This window comes from Pleurodeles waltl, chromosome 7, assembly GCF_031143425.1.
Source record: "Pleurodeles waltl isolate 20211129_DDA chromosome 7, aPleWal1.hap1.20221129, whole genome shotgun sequence".
NCBI classification, from domain to species: domain Eukaryota; kingdom Metazoa; phylum Chordata; class Amphibia; order Caudata; family Salamandridae; genus Pleurodeles; species Pleurodeles waltl.
The window spans coordinates 751628242-751646651 of record NC_090446.1 but is presented as its reverse complement, the minus strand read 5'-3'; the positions used below and the strand labels follow the sequence as shown (position 1 = coordinate 751646651).

Here is an 18410-nt window from a genome sequence, read left to right as displayed (position 1 = left end):
TAACAGGTACCAAAAGTAAAATAACATTGTTACGCTTTTCCAGGATACATGTAATATGTATGTATACTTCTGAAAGGCTGTGAGTAGCATTGTGGGTAGTGTGTTACATTTTATCTTATTAGGCTCTTGTATGCTTTAGTGAAAAATAGGGAGGTCAAATGGCTTCTATGCTACTGTCATAATTTTGTTAATTTGTAAAGTTGATGGAAACTATGATCCAGACTACAGAATTTTGAGGTGGGGGAGCACATAATTGTGTCCATGATTAAGAAACAAATATATAGGCAAATGTATGATTCAGCCCAGATGGAAAGAGTATGGACACTGCTGTTCCTCTTCTTCACTCTATATGTAAATTCAATAGAGGAATGCTTCTGTGGTGAGCTTCCACTTAAGGGAGTAAGATATATATTATTTCTTTAAAGTATGTGGATGGTGCATTGCTATTCTCCACAATGTAGTAAATGGCTTGCATAGAACTAATTCTCCCTTGGCTTTCATTACAGAGCAAATTCACTCAAAAGTCTGCAATGTTGAACCGAAGGTCAAAACAGTGGTTTTCAATAACAATTCTATGTCTAAAGTTGAAACCTTTCCTTACGAAGGCTATACCTTAGTGTTAATTGGGACTGGGTGACCTATATGGAGCAATATATTACTAAAGCCAAGGAGAAGATATTACATTTTGAGCACACGTGGTTTACAAATTAACAAAATTATGATATAGCATAGAAGCCATTTGACCTCCCTATTTTTCACTAAAGCATACAAGAGCCTAATAAGATAAAATGTAACACACTACCCACAATGCTACTCACAGCCTTTCAGAAGTATACATACATATTACATGTATCCTGGAAAAGCGCAACAATGTTGTTTTACTTCTGGTACCTGTTACTATTTGCTTCAGGCTCTTGCACATTCACTAATAGACTTTCAACAGAATAACCACACAACTGTATTGACTTCTTCAAAAGGACAGGATAGGCTGACGGAGGAATGTTGTGAAAACACAGAAATCAGAAACATGCCATCTTCACAAATATGGGGCAACTGATTTAACTGATTTCTACCTAAAATGGGAGCAAGAGTGGCAGATTTGCTTAAAATATATGAAACAAACGTGATTCCAACTGCCAAGCACAGTAGTGACATTTGGGATTATGTCAATCTGGTAATGATTTAACTTGACAAAACTATTTTTGTCCTCATTAAAAGTTTGGCAGTATTTGGGCAAGACCACCATGCAAAATCCCACCACCATCGCACCAGTGTTGGTGGTACAGTGTCCGCCGTATTAAGAGACACAAACACCAAACCCACGAAACACAGCCAGAAATCCAACACCGCCAGTGCCACTGATGGCGAAAGAGTGTCTGTCTGTCCGCTGGGCCCACCACGCCAACACCATTCCACCCGCCATATTATGAGTCACAATTCAGCACAGCGGAACATGCACGGTGGTAAACCATTGGCGGTGCGCACCGCGGTGGGCTAGAAAATCACCACCAATAAAAGGCAATACCAGATTGGACAGGCCAAACACCCCACACCTGAAACATATACACACACCACACACACCTGTTCACTGCACACCCCCTGACGCCCCCACAAACCCTTGCGAATATCACCACAAGCCAGAGATATACAACCCACAAACAACTGCAGATAGAGCAAGAATCCACACGTAGCAAGCACCCCCACAACATGTCATGCCACATGCACCCATGCTTCACGGACAATGAGTTGCGGGTGATGGTGGACAACATCATCAGAGTTGAGCCACAGCTGATGGGAGCACAATTACAGCAAACATTAATGGCCAGGAAAACCGAGCTATGTGGAGGATAGTCGACAGGGTGAATGCAGTTAGCAGCTACCCACGCACAAATGAGGACATCAGAAAGAGGTGGAATGACCTCGGGAAGGTCCATTCCATGACATCCAGGCACATCGCCCTCAACAAGACTGGCGGTGGACCCTCACCTCCTGCCCTTGACCTAAAAACCTGGGAGGAGAAGGTCTTGGACTTCATGCATCCAGATGGCCTGACAGGAATCATTGGAGGGATTGATACTGGTAAGGAACATACCCCCACTGAGCACTAACCACTACAGTCCTGCATGCCTCCCAAACACCTATCACTCCCCATCATGTCACATACCACAAGAATGCACCCTCCACTATCACCCCACCTCTCTACTCTGCATGCCACACCACCCTTCTCCCACCATCCACACACCCACCCAGAACAATGCATGCTAAACCTTCACAATCTCCTCAACGGCCACTCCCACAATCCATCACTAGGCATGCCAGACCCAAGTCACAATCACATCTCACAATGGTGCACCTGCATGGACATGCATCCCACAGCCCAGCCAGACTGCTCGCCAATACCACCTCACTACCAATGCCAATTACAGCAATGTCAAAGAGCAAACCAAACCCACAACTACCATTGACATGACAAGCATGGCCCAAAGGCCATTCACCATGCAGTGTCATCATTGCTGCAAATGTCATTGCCATCCCTGGGTAACGATTCCACCCACTGCAAGCGGCACACCATGATACCACAACAAAATTCCACATAATAACTCTCACCCTTTCCTTCCACAGCAAACCCTGCTACTGCCATCCAGCAGACAGCCCTCCCCAGGATGAAGGCCCCAATGGATATTAGGAGGACGACTGTTGGAAAATGGGTTATTGGTAGGGCAGGTAGGTACCTACACCTAGCAACAAGCCACTAACCTCCACATAGGTACAGTTAGGTCTCAGTAAATTAATCCCAGCTCAACCCTTGGTAGCTTGGCAACGAGCGTCAAGGCTTAACTTAGGAGACAAAGGCCCTCATTCTGACCTTGGCGGGCGGCGGAGGCCGCCCGCCAAAGTCCCGCCGTCAGGTTACCGTTCCGCGGTCGAAAGACCGCGGCGGTAATTCTGACTTTCCCGCTGGGCTGGCGGGCGGTCGCCTTCAGACCGCCAGCCAGCCCAGCGGGAAAGAGGCTTCCACGATGAAGCCGGCTCGGAATCGAGCCGGCGGAGTGGAAGCTGTGCGACGGGTGCAGTTGCACCCGTCGCGTATTTCACTGTCTGCGCAGCAGACAGTGAAATACATGTAGGGGCCCTCTTACGGGGGCCCCTGCAATGCCCATGCCAGTGGCATGGGCACTGCAGGGGCCCCCAGGGGCCCCGCGACCCCCCCTACCGCCATCCGGATCTCGGCGGTCCGACCGCCGGGATCTGGATGGCGGTAGGGAGGGTCGGAATCCCCGCGGCGGTGCAGCAAGCTGCGCCGCCGCGGAGGATTCAATGGGGCCGCGGTACACTGGCGGGACCCCGCCAGTGGTGCCGGTCCGACCGCGGCTTTACCGCTGCGGTCGGAATCCCCATTGGAGCACCGCCGGCCTGTCGGCGGTGCTCCCGCGGTCCTCCGCCCTGGCGGTCAAAGACCGCCAGGGTCAGAATGACCACCAAAGTGTAAAGCATTCAAATATCACAAAACAGTAATTAAATAAAACACAGGAAACAGTTTAAAAATCCGAAACCAATTTATAAAAATAGTTTATATTTTTATCTTTAAAATGACACAAAAACGATAAAAATCGGTTCAGGGGAACCGGAGATATGAATTTTTAAAGAATTATTACTTTTCTAGCGCTTAGAAACAAAAAGAGCCAATCGGGTCATTTGGTTGCACCTCGACCGGGGCAAAGTCAAACTTTCAGGCCGACCACGATGGAGCCCTGCTCAGCTACAGGTCGCGGGAGGCCTCGGCTAAAAAGTTACCTTCTGACTTAGTCTTTATTTTGAAGTTTTTCTTCACCGGGACGAACCTGCCAGTTGAATCCGACCTCCTGGAGCCCTTGTCCGGATATGCGATGTGGGTTTCCTCGGTGGAGACTTTTACCTTCGGACTTAGTCGTTTTTTCAAGATGAAAATCCTTCGACCGGGGTAAACCTGGATCTTGATCCGACGTCCATGGAGCCCTGCTCGGATACGATGGCTGGGAGGTACCGGTCAACTTTTTACGTTCGGACTTAGTCTCTTTTTTGGATGTTTTTCTTTACCGGGACGAACCACGAAGTCAGGCCGGGTCGCGGTTGAGGCAAGCCGGCTAGAATTTCCGTGGCGGGTCGGTCCCTCTCTGGAGTTTTTTTCCAAAAATTCTCAAATCTTTTCCAAACTTCTGGGGCTTCACCCAGATGTTCTTTTAAGGTTCTTTTGGGGTCCACAGCTCACCCCAAGGGTCCAGAAGTTCTGTGATGGTCCTTGGGGGGTGCGGACTTCAACTCCCAGAATGCACCTGGCGCAAACTCCTTTTTGGCCACTGGACAGTGGTCAGCTGGTCGCTTTCTTCAGGAGTTGGTGCAGGGGACTCTGGTTTAGCAATTGTTCACCTGTAGCAAACAGGGAGTCCCTCCTTGAACCAGTTGAAGCCAGGCAAAGTCCTTCTTGTGGTGAAGCCCAAGTGTGCAGCTGGTGCAGTCCTTCTGAGTGCAGGGTCCAGGTGGAGGCCAGGGGTCCAGCAGGGCAGTCCTTCTTCTTCTTTAGTTCCTTTCTTGTTGAATTCTGGAGGGGATCTGAGGCGTGGGTGCAGGTCTGCCAGTTTTATCCTTGCTCCTGGGTGAAAAGCAGGGGGGCCCTGGTTCTCCAATCAGGGACAGGGTCGTCCCCCTGTGATGACCACTTCCTGGGAAGTGTGGCAAAAATCCATCCCAGAAGGCAACAGTCTCTAAAAATCCAACATGGATGAATCTGATTCTTGGAGGTTACATCTGGCTGAGCCCACCCACTGGTGTGGCTAAAAATCATAAACACACCCCTCTCCTGCCCTCTCCTAATCTAATCAAGGGGGCACCTAGTTGTCTGGGGTTGCAGGATGTGGGGGTGTTGCTGGGTGCTGCAAATGTCCTTCTCTGCCTTTGAAGACCAGTTTGGCAGCCCTCCCCCTTCCTGCCTCACCATCTGCTGAGGGGAGATTCTCTCCCCCAAGCACATTCCTTTGTGTGAAGCCAGGCCACTTCACACCTCATTAAGGCAGCCTGGCAGAAGCTGCTGCAGGCTGGCCAATCAGAGCACAGCAGCAAAAACAATGCAGAGCTGAAATTGGCAACTTTTTAGGTAAAGTCTAAACTTTTTACCTGGACAAGTTATATTAAATCCAACAACTGGAAGTTGTGGGATTTATTACAACAATCAATTTGATACCAAATTCTTGGTATGTAACATTTAAGGAGACTTTAAAATTTAAAATAAAGTCTGCCCATTCTAGCCTATGAAGGCCATTTACTTCCATGAGGGAAAAACTAATTTGGCTGTTTTTACCTCACCAGGGCTTATAAATCTATTTTTATAAAGTCCCTGCTTATAGTTACATGGCACCCAGCCCTAGGGGCACATAGGGCACACCTTAGGGGTGACTTATATGTAAAAATAAGGTAGTTTAAGATTTTGGAAGTACCTTTAATTCCAAAGTCGAATTTGCATATAACTTTATTTTAAAAGCAGCCAGCAAGGCAGGCTTGGTTTTAAAATGACACTGGGCACCTCAGCAGTGCACCTAGGTGTGCACCACCTATGCTGTGGTCCCTCAACCTACATGCCCTACCATATACTAGGGACTTATAGGTAGGTTAACTTAGCCAATTATAATTAGACTAATTTGCATATCCATTTTACACAGAGCACAGGCCCTGGGACTGGTTAGCAGTACCCAGGGCACCATCAAAGTCAGGAAAACACCAGCAAAAAGAGGAAAATGGGGGCAAAAAGTTATGGGGCCTCTGCAATCAGCCCTGTTTTCTCACAACGACAAAATGCCTTGGTCATCTGGGGCAACTGGCCAGTCCACCTCCAGCAGCCTCAACCTAGATACCCCGGACTCACCGTCCCGCGTGGCTACTACACCACAGCTAGCCCCTCCTCCGCAAACCTGTGCCTCAGGCACCATTCAACAAGAGGTGTGGCCCCCAGTACAGGAGCCTGAGTCAAGGACACCTACCCCAGACAATGAAGGCCTTGATACTACTGGGAGTGGACACACTGTGCCAGGGCCACAGGCACAGGGGGCCAGGGCTAGTGGGAGGGCATTTGTGGTCCAAGGGAGGGGGCAGCAACAACATCAGACTGGCCAGGAGGCCCTCAACCAGGTCCTGCGTGCATACCACCAAACCCATGACACGATGGCCCAGATCCTCACTACCCTGCAGGAGACCCAGAGGCTACAGAGGGAGAACCATCAGGAGGCCAGGCAGCAGTGGCAGACCCACAATGCTACCATAGCAAGGGTGCTGACGGAACTTGCCACCACCCAGCATCAGTCCACCTCCCACCAGCAGCCCCTACCATAATCCAGATACATCAGAAGCTACCAGTGGAATGGAGGCCCTGCTACAGGACACGCAGGACACCAGCACCCCTTCCCCTGTAGCTGAGGAGCCATCACGCAAGCGAGGACATCCAACCAGACATACAGCCTCCACTGATGGCAAGACCACCGCCAGCAAGTGAGCCATTTCAGAACATACCACCTTGTGTGCCACAGCGACACCCTGTTGATTGTCCACTGTCATAACACCTTTTTCACATGGCCATCATACTGGACAACAACTCCCCTCATCAACCCTTGCACTTGTATCATAAAAAAATAAACACCTTTGAGCACAGTTTCTGTCTACGTCTTTATCTACCATGAGTACATTATGCACAGCCATCACATATGTCACAGGAAGACCATTGACCTACCAATTAATGTGACAGTGCCAGAAGTGGGAGCAATCATATACAAGTTCTGTAATACAGTTAACAGCACCACATCTAAAGTCATGTGTACACACTACACCCACATTGAATGCACAACTCTGGTAGCAGCCCTGCACATGGCAGACAAGGCTACTGGTTACATAGCATGCTCTTACACATACCTGTATGTCAATGGAAGTATTGTTGTGTCAGCTCTGCTCTGGAATCAGCTGCATCCTCGTCATCATCCTCCTCATTACTCCCCATGTCCCCTTCATCAGCCACTGGCACAGCTGCACCCTCCGCAGCAACTAAATTGTGCAACATGCAGCACGCTACAATGGTCTGCACACTTTTGCTGGTCTGTGCAGTAGGGCCCCTCCAGTAAGATGCAGGCACCTGAATCTGGCTTTCAGCACTCCAAAGTTGTGTTTGCTTACAAGTCTGGTCCTACCATGGGCCTCATTGAAACGGTCTTCTGCTGCTGTAGATAGATGCCTGAGAGGTGTCAGTAGCCATGGCAGGTTGGGATAGCCAGAGTCACCTATGTGCAGAGAGGTAATAGGCATATTGAAAACTGTATGGAAATCTGGAAGGTGGTGCAGAGTGTGCAGAATACAGAGGCACACATATGACAAGGTACATACAGATGAGCCAGACACGATCCCTTTGCAATGGTGCCATCAGGTGTGGCGAGCTGCTGTTCCACAGTAAGTAGGCATCATGCACTGACCCTGGGAACTGGGCAGTCACTTGAGTGATGTAGAGGTCTGCGAGACATACCACCTGAACATTGATTGAGTAGATGTTTTTGCGGTTCCTAAACACCTGTTTACTCCTCCTGGGTGGCACCAGGGCAATGTAAGTCCCATTAATAGCCCCGATCACATGTGGCACATGTGCAACAGCCTAGAAGGCTGCTTTCACAGTGGACAGATCGTCACCTTACGGGAACCTGATATGGCTGCCAATATGTTTCAGTAGGGCACATAGGACATTCGTCAAGACGTTACTGAATATGGGCTGGGACATTCTGGCAGTCCAGTCCACTGTTATTTGGAAGGACCCTGAGTCAAGGAAGTGGAGGACTGCCAACACCTGTACTGTGGGTGTGATGGCATTGGGATGACGAATACCAGGCTGCAGATCTGGCTCCAACAGCCTCACAAGATCCATGATGGTCTGACGGTTGAGCCAATAGCACTGGATGACGTGCCTCTCTTCAAGGGTGGCAAGAAGGACCAGGGGCCTGTAGACAGGAGCATTCCTCACCATCATTCTTTCACTATACCTGGGAATAGGAGGGGGTGGCAATCATTATGTGCATGAAGGACTGTGTGGATGCAGTAGAGCTGTGCACAGGTCACTATTAAACATTCATGACGCACCTCTTAGACCCCCTCTGTACACACTGTAGTAGTAAAATGGCAGCCGCCTGTCCTGCATGCACAGGACAGATGGAAGTGAGCAAATTCCGCTGGGGTAAGTCGTCATGGAGGTAGGAGGTCGCAACCGGTCATTGGTTAACATGGTTGCCTGTGGGAGACATGAGCCAATGACGATCACAGCCGGCAGTGACGGTGAGGTCTGCTGTGGCTGTGACCGCCATTTTATGTGCTCATGTTAACTTGACTCCTGGCACCCATGCTGAGTATACCTCCACAGCGTGTGCTGCTGTTTTCTGCCACTGGTAGCCAAGATGCCACGTGCTGCAGGGGATAGTGCCCCAGCCTTCACACAGGAGGAATTTGAGAAGCTTGAGGACAGTGTCCTACCCCGGTATGCCCAGTTGTATGGGGCACCAGGGCAGCAGGTGAGTGCACTATGATTGTACTGTCTGTGAGTGGTACGAATGTGGATTGGGGCTTTGCGATGAGGATGAGTGACTTGTGGAAGGACCTGGCTGCGGGCTGTGCGGACAACTGGAAGGTTGAAATGTGCATCTGTTCAGGGGATGTGTTGTGTCCAATGCAGTCCCTAAGATGCCACACTACATGACTGTCTCCTTTTCTCAGTGTTATCCATGCAGGTACCCATCGAAAAAAGAAGATCTGGCGTGCTATCGCCAAGCAAGTGCGGACCCTGGAGGTCCATGGCCGGCAGGGCACCCACTGCAGGAAGTGGTGGGAGGACCTGTGACGCTAGGCGAGGAAGACTAGTGAGGCCCAGTTGGAGATATTCTCCCAATGAGGGAGTGGTGCCCGTGGACCCTGACCTCTCCTTATGTCCCGCATTTTGGCTGTGGCGTACCCTGAGGTGCATGGGCGCTTGAGGGCAGCACAGCAGCCACAGGGGGGTAAGTTCACATTCGTACCTAGGTTATGTGGTGAGTGATAGATGCAGCCTGTGCAGTGTGTGAAGGCTGTGGAATGTGTGCTAGGTAGCTAATGCATGACTAGACTTGGGACACATTGATGCCAGATGTACTACATACATGTGTTCAAATACTGTGCAGGTCGTGAGTTGGTTCCCTGCTAAGTGGCATCGATGACAGGACAACTGTGTAGTACATGAGTAGGGTCTTTAATGTGGACATGGTTCCTACTTCTGGAGTCCACACACATTGTACTCCCAACTATCATATCAGTGTTGCTGGGGCCATATCTCTATCTGCTGTATGCTGGCATGTGGTGTATGTGTAGTCTGCGAAGTCTGAGGTCTGAGGTTTCACATCATACAACTATATATGCTTGGGTTATGTGGCTGTGTAAGTATGCCTCCAAACACCCATAGAGTACATATTTAGGGTCTAGTGGTTGTATGGAGCCATAAGCCAATGGGTGGGTCAGACATGTGTTGAGGATATGACTTTCATCCTGTACAGGATTGAATGCGTGTCAGCATGTTTAAAACTCATGAGCATGACTGAGGTGGCACACACAGGCTGTCATTGCAGTGGCATGTGTGTGTGGAGGCATAGCATGTAATGACATGGCACTGGAGTATGTTGTAGTGACTAGTGTGTGGCTGTTGTGCTGGCATTGACCACTTACTCCCTGTTTCTCTTCCTCCCACCCTGTCTCTCACTGTCCCACCCTCCCTTTCTCTGCTCATCTGTCTTTGTGTGCAACAGCATCATCTGGCGAAGGAGAAGGGGCACCAGCAAGTGGGGAAGATACTTCCCACGGGACCCAGGAGGCTGATACCAGCGGAGCCGAGGGGACCAGTGGGACAGAGGGCAAGTGGAGAACAACAGGGGAGACAGAAGCATCTACAGCATCATCAGATTCTTCCTCCGATGGTGACTACCTGGTGCTGATGGATCCTTCAGGCCCTATACCTGCACCATCCTTTTCCGCCACCCCCTTACCAGCACTGCACTCCCTGTAGCTCCCCACCCAGTTTCCTGTGCCCTCTCACCCAGGAGTTTGGGCATCTCCTTCGCCGCAGGCAACTCTGTCCCTGCCCCAGTCAGTCCTGCTGCCTTCAATGAGGAGGATATTGACCTCCTGAGGTCCATCACAGTTGGGCAGACAACCATTGTGAATGCCATCCAGGGACTGGCATCCCAGATGCAACAGTCAAATGCGTTCCTGGAAGGTATTCATGGTGCCCTGTCTGCACTTCAGAAATCGTTTCCGGCTCTGACCTCCTCATTGACGGCAGCCAGTGTTCCTTCTTTCTCCGTCCCCCCCTCCAACTACCTGTTCCCATTCCCACATCCCTCTCCCATTTCCCATCCAAAGCACACTTTCATACCAGCATGCATCCCCATCAACAGACCCAGAGCGCAAAGACCATCACATGCACCACAAACGCCACCACCGCCATGCAAACACCCACCATTCAGATGCACACACACCAACATCCACTACCTATCCTGACTTCCCCACCTGCCCCCCTTCACAGTTACATCGCCACTCGCACATGCAGACACCACATCATCAGTCCCTGGTCCAGACACATGTCCTGTCACTGCCACCATCACCACAACAGCTGACCCCCATGCATGCAACACAAACACATGCAGCACATCCACCCTACCTGCACACACCACCCCAACATTCACTCACACATCACCCCTGCCATCTCCCTATGTCTCCTCTGCTCCTCCTCCCAATACACGTTTACGCCCACACTCATCCACCCAACACACACTCAGCCACATATTTCATACACCCACGCACCAGCACCCAAACCATATACACATACCCATCCCCTCTCCCTCCACTCCCAAACGCCTAACCCATGACCTACCGCTGCCCTTAAAAAGAGATTCCTGCATGAGTTTTCCCAGTTCCTGTCTCCTGGTCCAGTCTCTGTTCCCCCCAAACACACTGCTACCCTTCCCAGACCCGTGCCTTCCACCTCCCTGTCCTCCTCTGAGCTGATCCATGCCCCCCATTCAGCAGCCTGCAGTGCTGCCACAACAGGCACACCTGTCCCTCACACCTCCAGCCCTGGTAGTACTCCATCTGGGTTCCCTTCTGTGGTGGCCTCCACTGCCGTCACACCTACAAAAGCAGGAAAGAGGGGCAAGGCAAGGTGTCCCCAACAGCAGAACCGTAAGGGGGAAGCCTGATAAGAAAAAGAAGGACTCATCCAAACCCTGATTACACACCCACACCCCCCATCCATGAGGTGCCTGCATGCCCCATTGATGCCCCTGCTCTGTGGAGATCTGCACATTGCAGTCAGGAGTCAAGTTGGGCAGTCCTCCCATGCCCAGTGTGCCCGGGACATTTGGACAAGGAGTCACTGGCCCTTGTTGCATCTTGTAAATAGTTATTTTCTTGGGATTTGATATTTCCAATAATATTTATCTACAACTGCACCATTGGTGTTGGTGCTACATAGCTTGTCCTGGCATTCCTTGTGCATGTATGTATGGTGACTGCATTTGTGCATTTGTGTGTGTGTACTAATGTCCTTCCCTCCAGTGTGTGCTAGGATGGGGTACATAAACCTGGTTTCTGTCGGCATCGCTGGTCCTGAATGTCAATGGCCAGCAGGAGCATTGGAAAGACTTGCAATTCGCATGCCATGGCACCTAAGGATGTGCCTGTGTTCCAGTAAGTGGGTGCTTCCTTTATATAGTTCAGTTCCACCATGGTTTTTGCGGCAGTTGTACCACCCCGGAAGTCTTGGCGGTGTGCAAGCTTGTAATACGGTGGGTGGAAACTGTCTCACCACTGGACTAAAGGGGCCTTCCACCGGCAACAGCCCATCCACACTGACGGTCCAGACGGAAACTTGACTGTGTTCTGCAGGTGCCTTCCCAGTACTCGTAATATGGCGGTCTATACCACCAGTCCTGCGGCAGTGCAACCGCTATCTTCACCACGGCGGTCCACTGACCGCCAAACTCGTAATGAGGGCCTAAGTGTCTGATCTGGAGTTTGGCGGTACAGTCAGTCATGGTGAAGACATTATGTCCACCACCCTAGCAGACTACCACTAATCAAATGTAGAGATCACTGCTGGCCGAACATTGATCTCTGTACCTTGATAGGAACCTCTCGCATAGCGGTTGCTGTCAATGTACAAAATGATTGAAGGGTGGCTGCCATCAATTTTGAACACCATTCATTAAACTTTACTAAAGGTTTTGTTTTTCAAAAACAAATCCCTAAAGGTGGGAGTTTGTTGTTGAAAACCAATAACTAATGACCCCCAACACCCAGAGGCATTTATCCCTGGGTGTTGGGATCATAATTTGTGTTTTTCTGTCCCTCAGCACCAGGGTTTACCTGGCGGTGACAGACAGAAAAAATAGGATATCATTCCAACAGATTGAATGTCGTCAAGCCATCAGGGAAAGCTTTTCATTGACAGAGCCAACAGGGCCTCAGTTGATGGAAAGTTGGTTGTCCTCCTAACTGTAAATAAGGAGGTTTGGCTTCAGTTTGGCTGAAAAGCTACTTACCATGTTTGTGATGGGGGTACCCTGATCGCCAAACTGTAAATCTAGCCCATAATGTTTTATACATTGAAAGAACATTATTCTTACTAGGTCAGCCAACCTGTTTGACTGTTAAAAGAGTGTAAACACTCAGAAAAAGTCCTAGTTTAGCTAAAAATGTATACTGATCTGAGCTTATTATCGGAAACATTTGAAGCTCACTAAAGAGACTGTGATAGCATACGTACAAATCAAAAGTTATCAGGGTCCAGAGCAATACCTACATTTACACTGGGAACAGCATGACTCCTTTAAGTTTGGGAGTCTTTCTTAAGGGAATATTCACAATTATTATTGTAAAGATCTGTCAATATAATTTATGTTTACCTTAGGAAGAGTCTGTCATTTGATGGCCACATGCAGCTTCTTTCTTTTAACCTTTATTTGCTGTGCTTTAGGTGAGAAACAGGTACTTTTCAAATGTTTAAATGTTTTACTGACCACTTAATTTAAAAATTGTCATTAAGCCACCTTGCTCTGTCTTACTTTAAATTAATTTTTAGGAAAACGTTTTAAGCAATCCACTGAACATATTTACATATGTATGGCTAGAATAAGGATGTTTTATGATTCACAATAATATGGACTCTCTATATTTTAAATATTAGAAGTGTTTAAAAAATGTATGAAGAAATGATGCATATAATCAGATATGCTTATTTATGTTGTGCCTTTCCAACATAATATGAAACCTCAGTTTTGGTATTTCTTTTCCATTCTAAAGGCAGTCAGATGGCACTGACATGATCGAACCCAAGTTCTGCTAAGGCTCAAAACTCTGGACAATATAACAATAGTACTAAGGTTTGCAAATTGCTTTCACAAGCCTCATTTGCCACAAATTTTCTCAACTTTGCCACATAATTTAGTCCAAGATTCCTGAAAAATTCTAATACCCATGGCCATTTTGTCTGTTTAAAACTGAGAACACTCATGTCATATCTTTTGCAGCACTACCTCTTTCAAACATATATGAAACCCTTGGAGCAGTGGGTGCTTCCACTACACAACTGTACTCAGATCGTGCAAACTTAAGACCCGAAATTGAAGGACCTGGAAGTTTTACTATCTTCGCCCCAAGTAATGAGGCCTGGTCTGCCCTGCCTGCAGTAAGAATAAATATACTTATTTTTGGAATCATTAATTCTGAAGAAGTGTTGTCTTTCTGTGATGTAAATTAATTTCTGCATTTATGCGAAAATACAATAACAACTCATATTGTATGCAAGGCATGAGAAGGTTTATCAGTTCACTTACATTGCAAGGTAGAGGATACATGACAGGATATTTGTTTAATCTTAAATGACAAAAAGTGAAAACATGGTTGTCAGGTGCACTTTGGGAGGCCCCAGGGAAAGCAGGACCTACTGGGCCTCAGCCTTGGGTGGTGGGGTCCTTAGCTGCTAATGGCCAGTGTTCCATTCTGCTATTACTATGCAGACTGCCACTAGTGCAACTCCTTCGGCACTTGACTCTCAGTGGTGGTGAGCAATCCTTGGCTTCTCAAAGAGGCAGTGTGGGGGTGTGCAAATTCAGAACTCATCAATCACATAGCAAAGTAGAGCAACCTAGTGTTTACTTTAGAAAAGATAAGGACTTTGTTACACACACTTAAAATGGAATACTACTTAGGAACTACTAACAGGCACAACTAAAGGAACAGGTGATAAGACTACTGTGCCTTACCGGTGCTGACCAACCCCTTGTTTTCCCTGGGTGTCATACCTCTGGTAAGTCTAGACAGATTCCCCAAGGAGTTGGATTATCTATGCAGCATGAAACAAGGCTCAGGTTCAGAATTTCCCTGTTCAGCATAACAGGCCCTTAGTTGACTGCCGTCCCCTTTTAAAGATTAACAACTTACAGGACGTCAAATCGCAGCTGGCAGGAAACCAGGTACCATGTCTTCAATTAAACTTGCTTCTGGGAGGAGGTGCACTGTTTGCAGGGGTAGATTCCGTCATTCCAGGCAGGCTGGAGCAATAGAAGCCTGAGGGGGCACTATCTAAGATCCTTCAGCACGAACACAGGTACTTGGAGTCACAGCGGCCTCATAGGATGAGGGAGCTAAGGCCTCTCTACTTCTAACCCACTTGTTCACAGTACCATGATGGACGGGTGTGTTCAGAGTTCTTGATCTTGGCAGGGAGGACCGTTCTGGGCACAATTCTTAATCACATTGGTGCAGTAAGCCACACATCTTCACATAGTGGTGAGCGTTAACACAGTTCCACTCTTGGCACAGCAGTGACGTCAGTCTCAATTGCCTTTCTTGGCATAGAGGTAAGGTCAGCCGGAGATCAACAATTTCATCCTGGAATTGCAATACTGGTGAAACTGGTGCACACCATCCCTGAGGCTATCAGATCGCTCTGCTCTGTCTTCCTTCTGCTGGCAGACCTCAACAGTACTGGAGCCTAGTTGGCTCTGGTCAGATGAGCACCTTTTTCCTTCACCTCTTAAGCCGTTGTCAGGCAGACACCAGCACTGGTTGCACAGCAATTTCTGAGGAATCTGCAGAGCCATAAGTAAAGGGAACTTGAAACTGGAGAAACAGGGAGGTGGGGCAGTGGCTCCCATATTTAGACAGTACAAGCATGCAGGAGATGTGATTTCACTGTCTGCAGTTTCTGAACTGGTTTGGGGGTACTCCTTTCAAGTTTCCCTTTCATGCTCTTCTTCAGACACTCTCTTTGTATAGAGTGATGCTCCTCACAGTAATGTAGCCTTCAGCAACAGGGAACAGTGATCAGGGGAAATACACACGTTTAGCCTCTTCTAAAGGGTCCTTTCCGCATTCAATAACAGAGACTGCTGTCCCTCCCTTAGCCCTTACCTTCTACCAAATGGCAGTGCTACAGGGAGACTAATCAGCATCTGCACTCACCAAAAGGCTTAATTGAATTTACAAAAGTGCCTGCTCTTGTTTCTCACCCCACTGTCTTGTAAAACAATCTCACCTCCATCATTTGCGCAGGATTAGGTCATGGGTATTGAAAATGGACCCCCAGCCTTCCATTACTTTGGCTCATTCATAGACAGAATGCATGTACATAAAGGCCACATATGCAAAGATGCACAACTTACATTTGGGATGTTAGCACTATGAACGTTAGGGCCTAAAAATTGAACTTTAAAGTAGTGGGTCCACAGGCGACCTCTCAAGTGATACAGATAAAAAAAGTATTGTCACAACTATTGACTCACAAAATACAGTATACTGCCACCTCAAATATACATTTGAAAACCATAACTGGGACAGTAGTTCACAGATAGCAAAAACAAGTGAGCTTGGTGCACCCTTTCAGGTAAAATGGCAGGTACAGGACCTCGCTCCTGTAAGAGAAAGGCCTATGTCTGTGTACACACACTAGATTACTGTGAGGATACGGTCAAAATCTGAAACGGTAATGCCAGATACTCATAGTCATTCAAATAAGGAAGTGCAACCCAGCTGTACACCATGCACAGAATATTCACTTCCCAAAAATGGAAAGTCTCCACTACAAAAAAACATGATTTGATAATTTGTGGAAAACCGAAAATATAACATTTTGGATTTGTGTTTTTTAATTGTTTTAACATACGTCAACATAATCGGATATTTAACTTTTAATAGAAAATTTGAGCTATAAATTGGTATATTTGAATAAAACACTGCCTTAATTGTTACTGAAGAACTAATTTTGTATCTGCTGATTATTTGTACATGATGATCAAACTATAAGTGTTCTGAATAATGAGGATTTCACTTTTCGAATTCACCTATACTACAAAGTAAAATTATATCAGTTGATGTGAAAATATGTGAGTGTCATTCACCAAAAAGTAGTTAGTCTGCATCCTTAGCTGTATTCCTACTAGCTGGAGCGAATCAGCTACTGTTCACAAACATTCTCAATAGCACGCCAGTCACATCTTTCAATGTGACATGACATTCATGGGCTTGCAATTTCCTCAGTGAGAGATTATACATTAAGTGCAGTTCTTATTTACAGTTCTGCCATGCAAGTGCATGTTGTACATTTTTTACATTTTTTCCGCTAAGATGAAAATATTGTTTTCATGGAGTAACCCCTTCCCCAGTGCTTAATTTGTAAATAAAAAGGTGCCAGTGCTCAAAGTCCTTCTCTTAAACACGCAGCTGCTGCAATTAAATGTGCGAACATGGAATACTGAGACAGCTTAATCCGGAAGCCATCTCTGGCCTCTTTAATCCATTTAAAACCACTCCCTGCCCCTTCAGCTCAAACTTGCAGCTTTCTGCTTTCTCTCATTGTGACGCCTTTTCGATTTTCTCTTCCTCTGTCTATCCCAAACGTGCCTTTTGCTCGCTGCAAATGCTTGAGGCAGAAGACTAAGCACCGGCCCTCAAAAATAAGTGCTGGTGCTCAGCACCGGTAACAACAAGCACAAATTAAGCACTGCCCTTCCCTTATACATCGTGAAGGTTTCGGTTATGTGTTCCTCTTCCTACCACGGAAGAGAACCTTAGCACCTTTCTAGGGAAAATCTCACACCATTTCCAGGGACGAGCAAGCGTTGGAGAAAACGTTGCAAATGCCCACTAACTCACATACTTGAGGGCTTTCACAAACTCTCAAGACCAAACACAATGTGAACTACCCACCCACCACTACTTGTGCTGGGTGTACCGTTGCGTCATTTTACACCATTGTGTTCTTCAGATTAATAGCACTAAATGCATTTATGCCATGGTATGTCCCCTTTGGTAGATACCTAACATGCATAAATGGAGCCGTTTCGGACATAAAAGTAAGTTCTCTTTCAAAAATATCTTTGTGCTGCGGGTCAGAACATGTCTAATATGACTCACGTTCCAATCTTCTGTTTGCACCTGAATTGAGTTTTTAAAGCAGGGGTAAGTTGACCCTCCTACAGGTTTTTACACGCACAATTTATCTTGTAAAACCTGATGCAAATTGTGTGGGCCAATTTTGCAAAATCTGACTTTGACCAGCTGGGATGGGGGGAAATACATCCGATCCCACAGTCCTAAATGTTTTATATATAGGACACCTGTAAAATACCATATTGCATGATAATTGTATTTAGAAGGTGAGCATTTTGCACCAGATTAGCTCAGAACTCTGGATTCTAAAAGAGCCACTAACTGTCTATTAACAGACATTGCAACAAGAATTTTATGCAATTTAACACATTTATATTTACAGCTTTGGTATGGTTATGAAAATAGATAGACTTTTGCCTCATCGCCAATTCATGTGGATTGATTGCTGTTAATAAGAGTGTTGCTTTCATGGAGTGGTTCCCAGTGACAAATTAGGCAATTATGAAACTCTGTTTGTCTTCGAAGTCACTTAAAACTCCTTGGAAGAAAGCAATGTATTCTTGACAGCTTCCCATATACTTTATATAAGTAGTATATACTTCCTATACTGGCTGTAAGCCTATCCCATGGCCTAGAGATGCAGAGCTTGAAGAGTTCTTTGGGGAACCATGCACACTATAGAATTTCCTTACCATCTCTTATCTTTTACAGATCCCTTTGTCCTGTCCTGCACATTAGTAAATATAATTGATCTACTGTCTCACACTAGACACCCTTTTTCAATCCTCACCTCTTTTACAGCAAAATATTGAAAAAAATACATGAGCCCTCTGATCCTCCCCCACCTTCCTTGGAAACATCTACTGCTAACCCAATTACTTACAAAATATTCTACCATCCTGATACTCTGCCTCACCATACTTAGAATTCTCCTTTCACTCTTC

At 47.1% G+C, this 18410-nt stretch overlaps 1 protein-coding gene across 1 annotated transcript in view; it reads left to right on the top strand.

The window, feature by feature from the left end:
• Nucleotides 1-18410, top strand: part of TGFBI (transforming growth factor beta induced) — a 224985-nt gene that overhangs the window by 81046 nt on the left and 125529 nt on the right. Inside the window, exon 4 of the mRNA XM_069199225.1 lies at nucleotides 13605-13762. Coding sequence (XP_069055326.1) covers nucleotides 13605-13762 — 158 coding nt within the window. The remainder of the gene's footprint in view (nucleotides 1-13604; nucleotides 13763-18410) is intronic.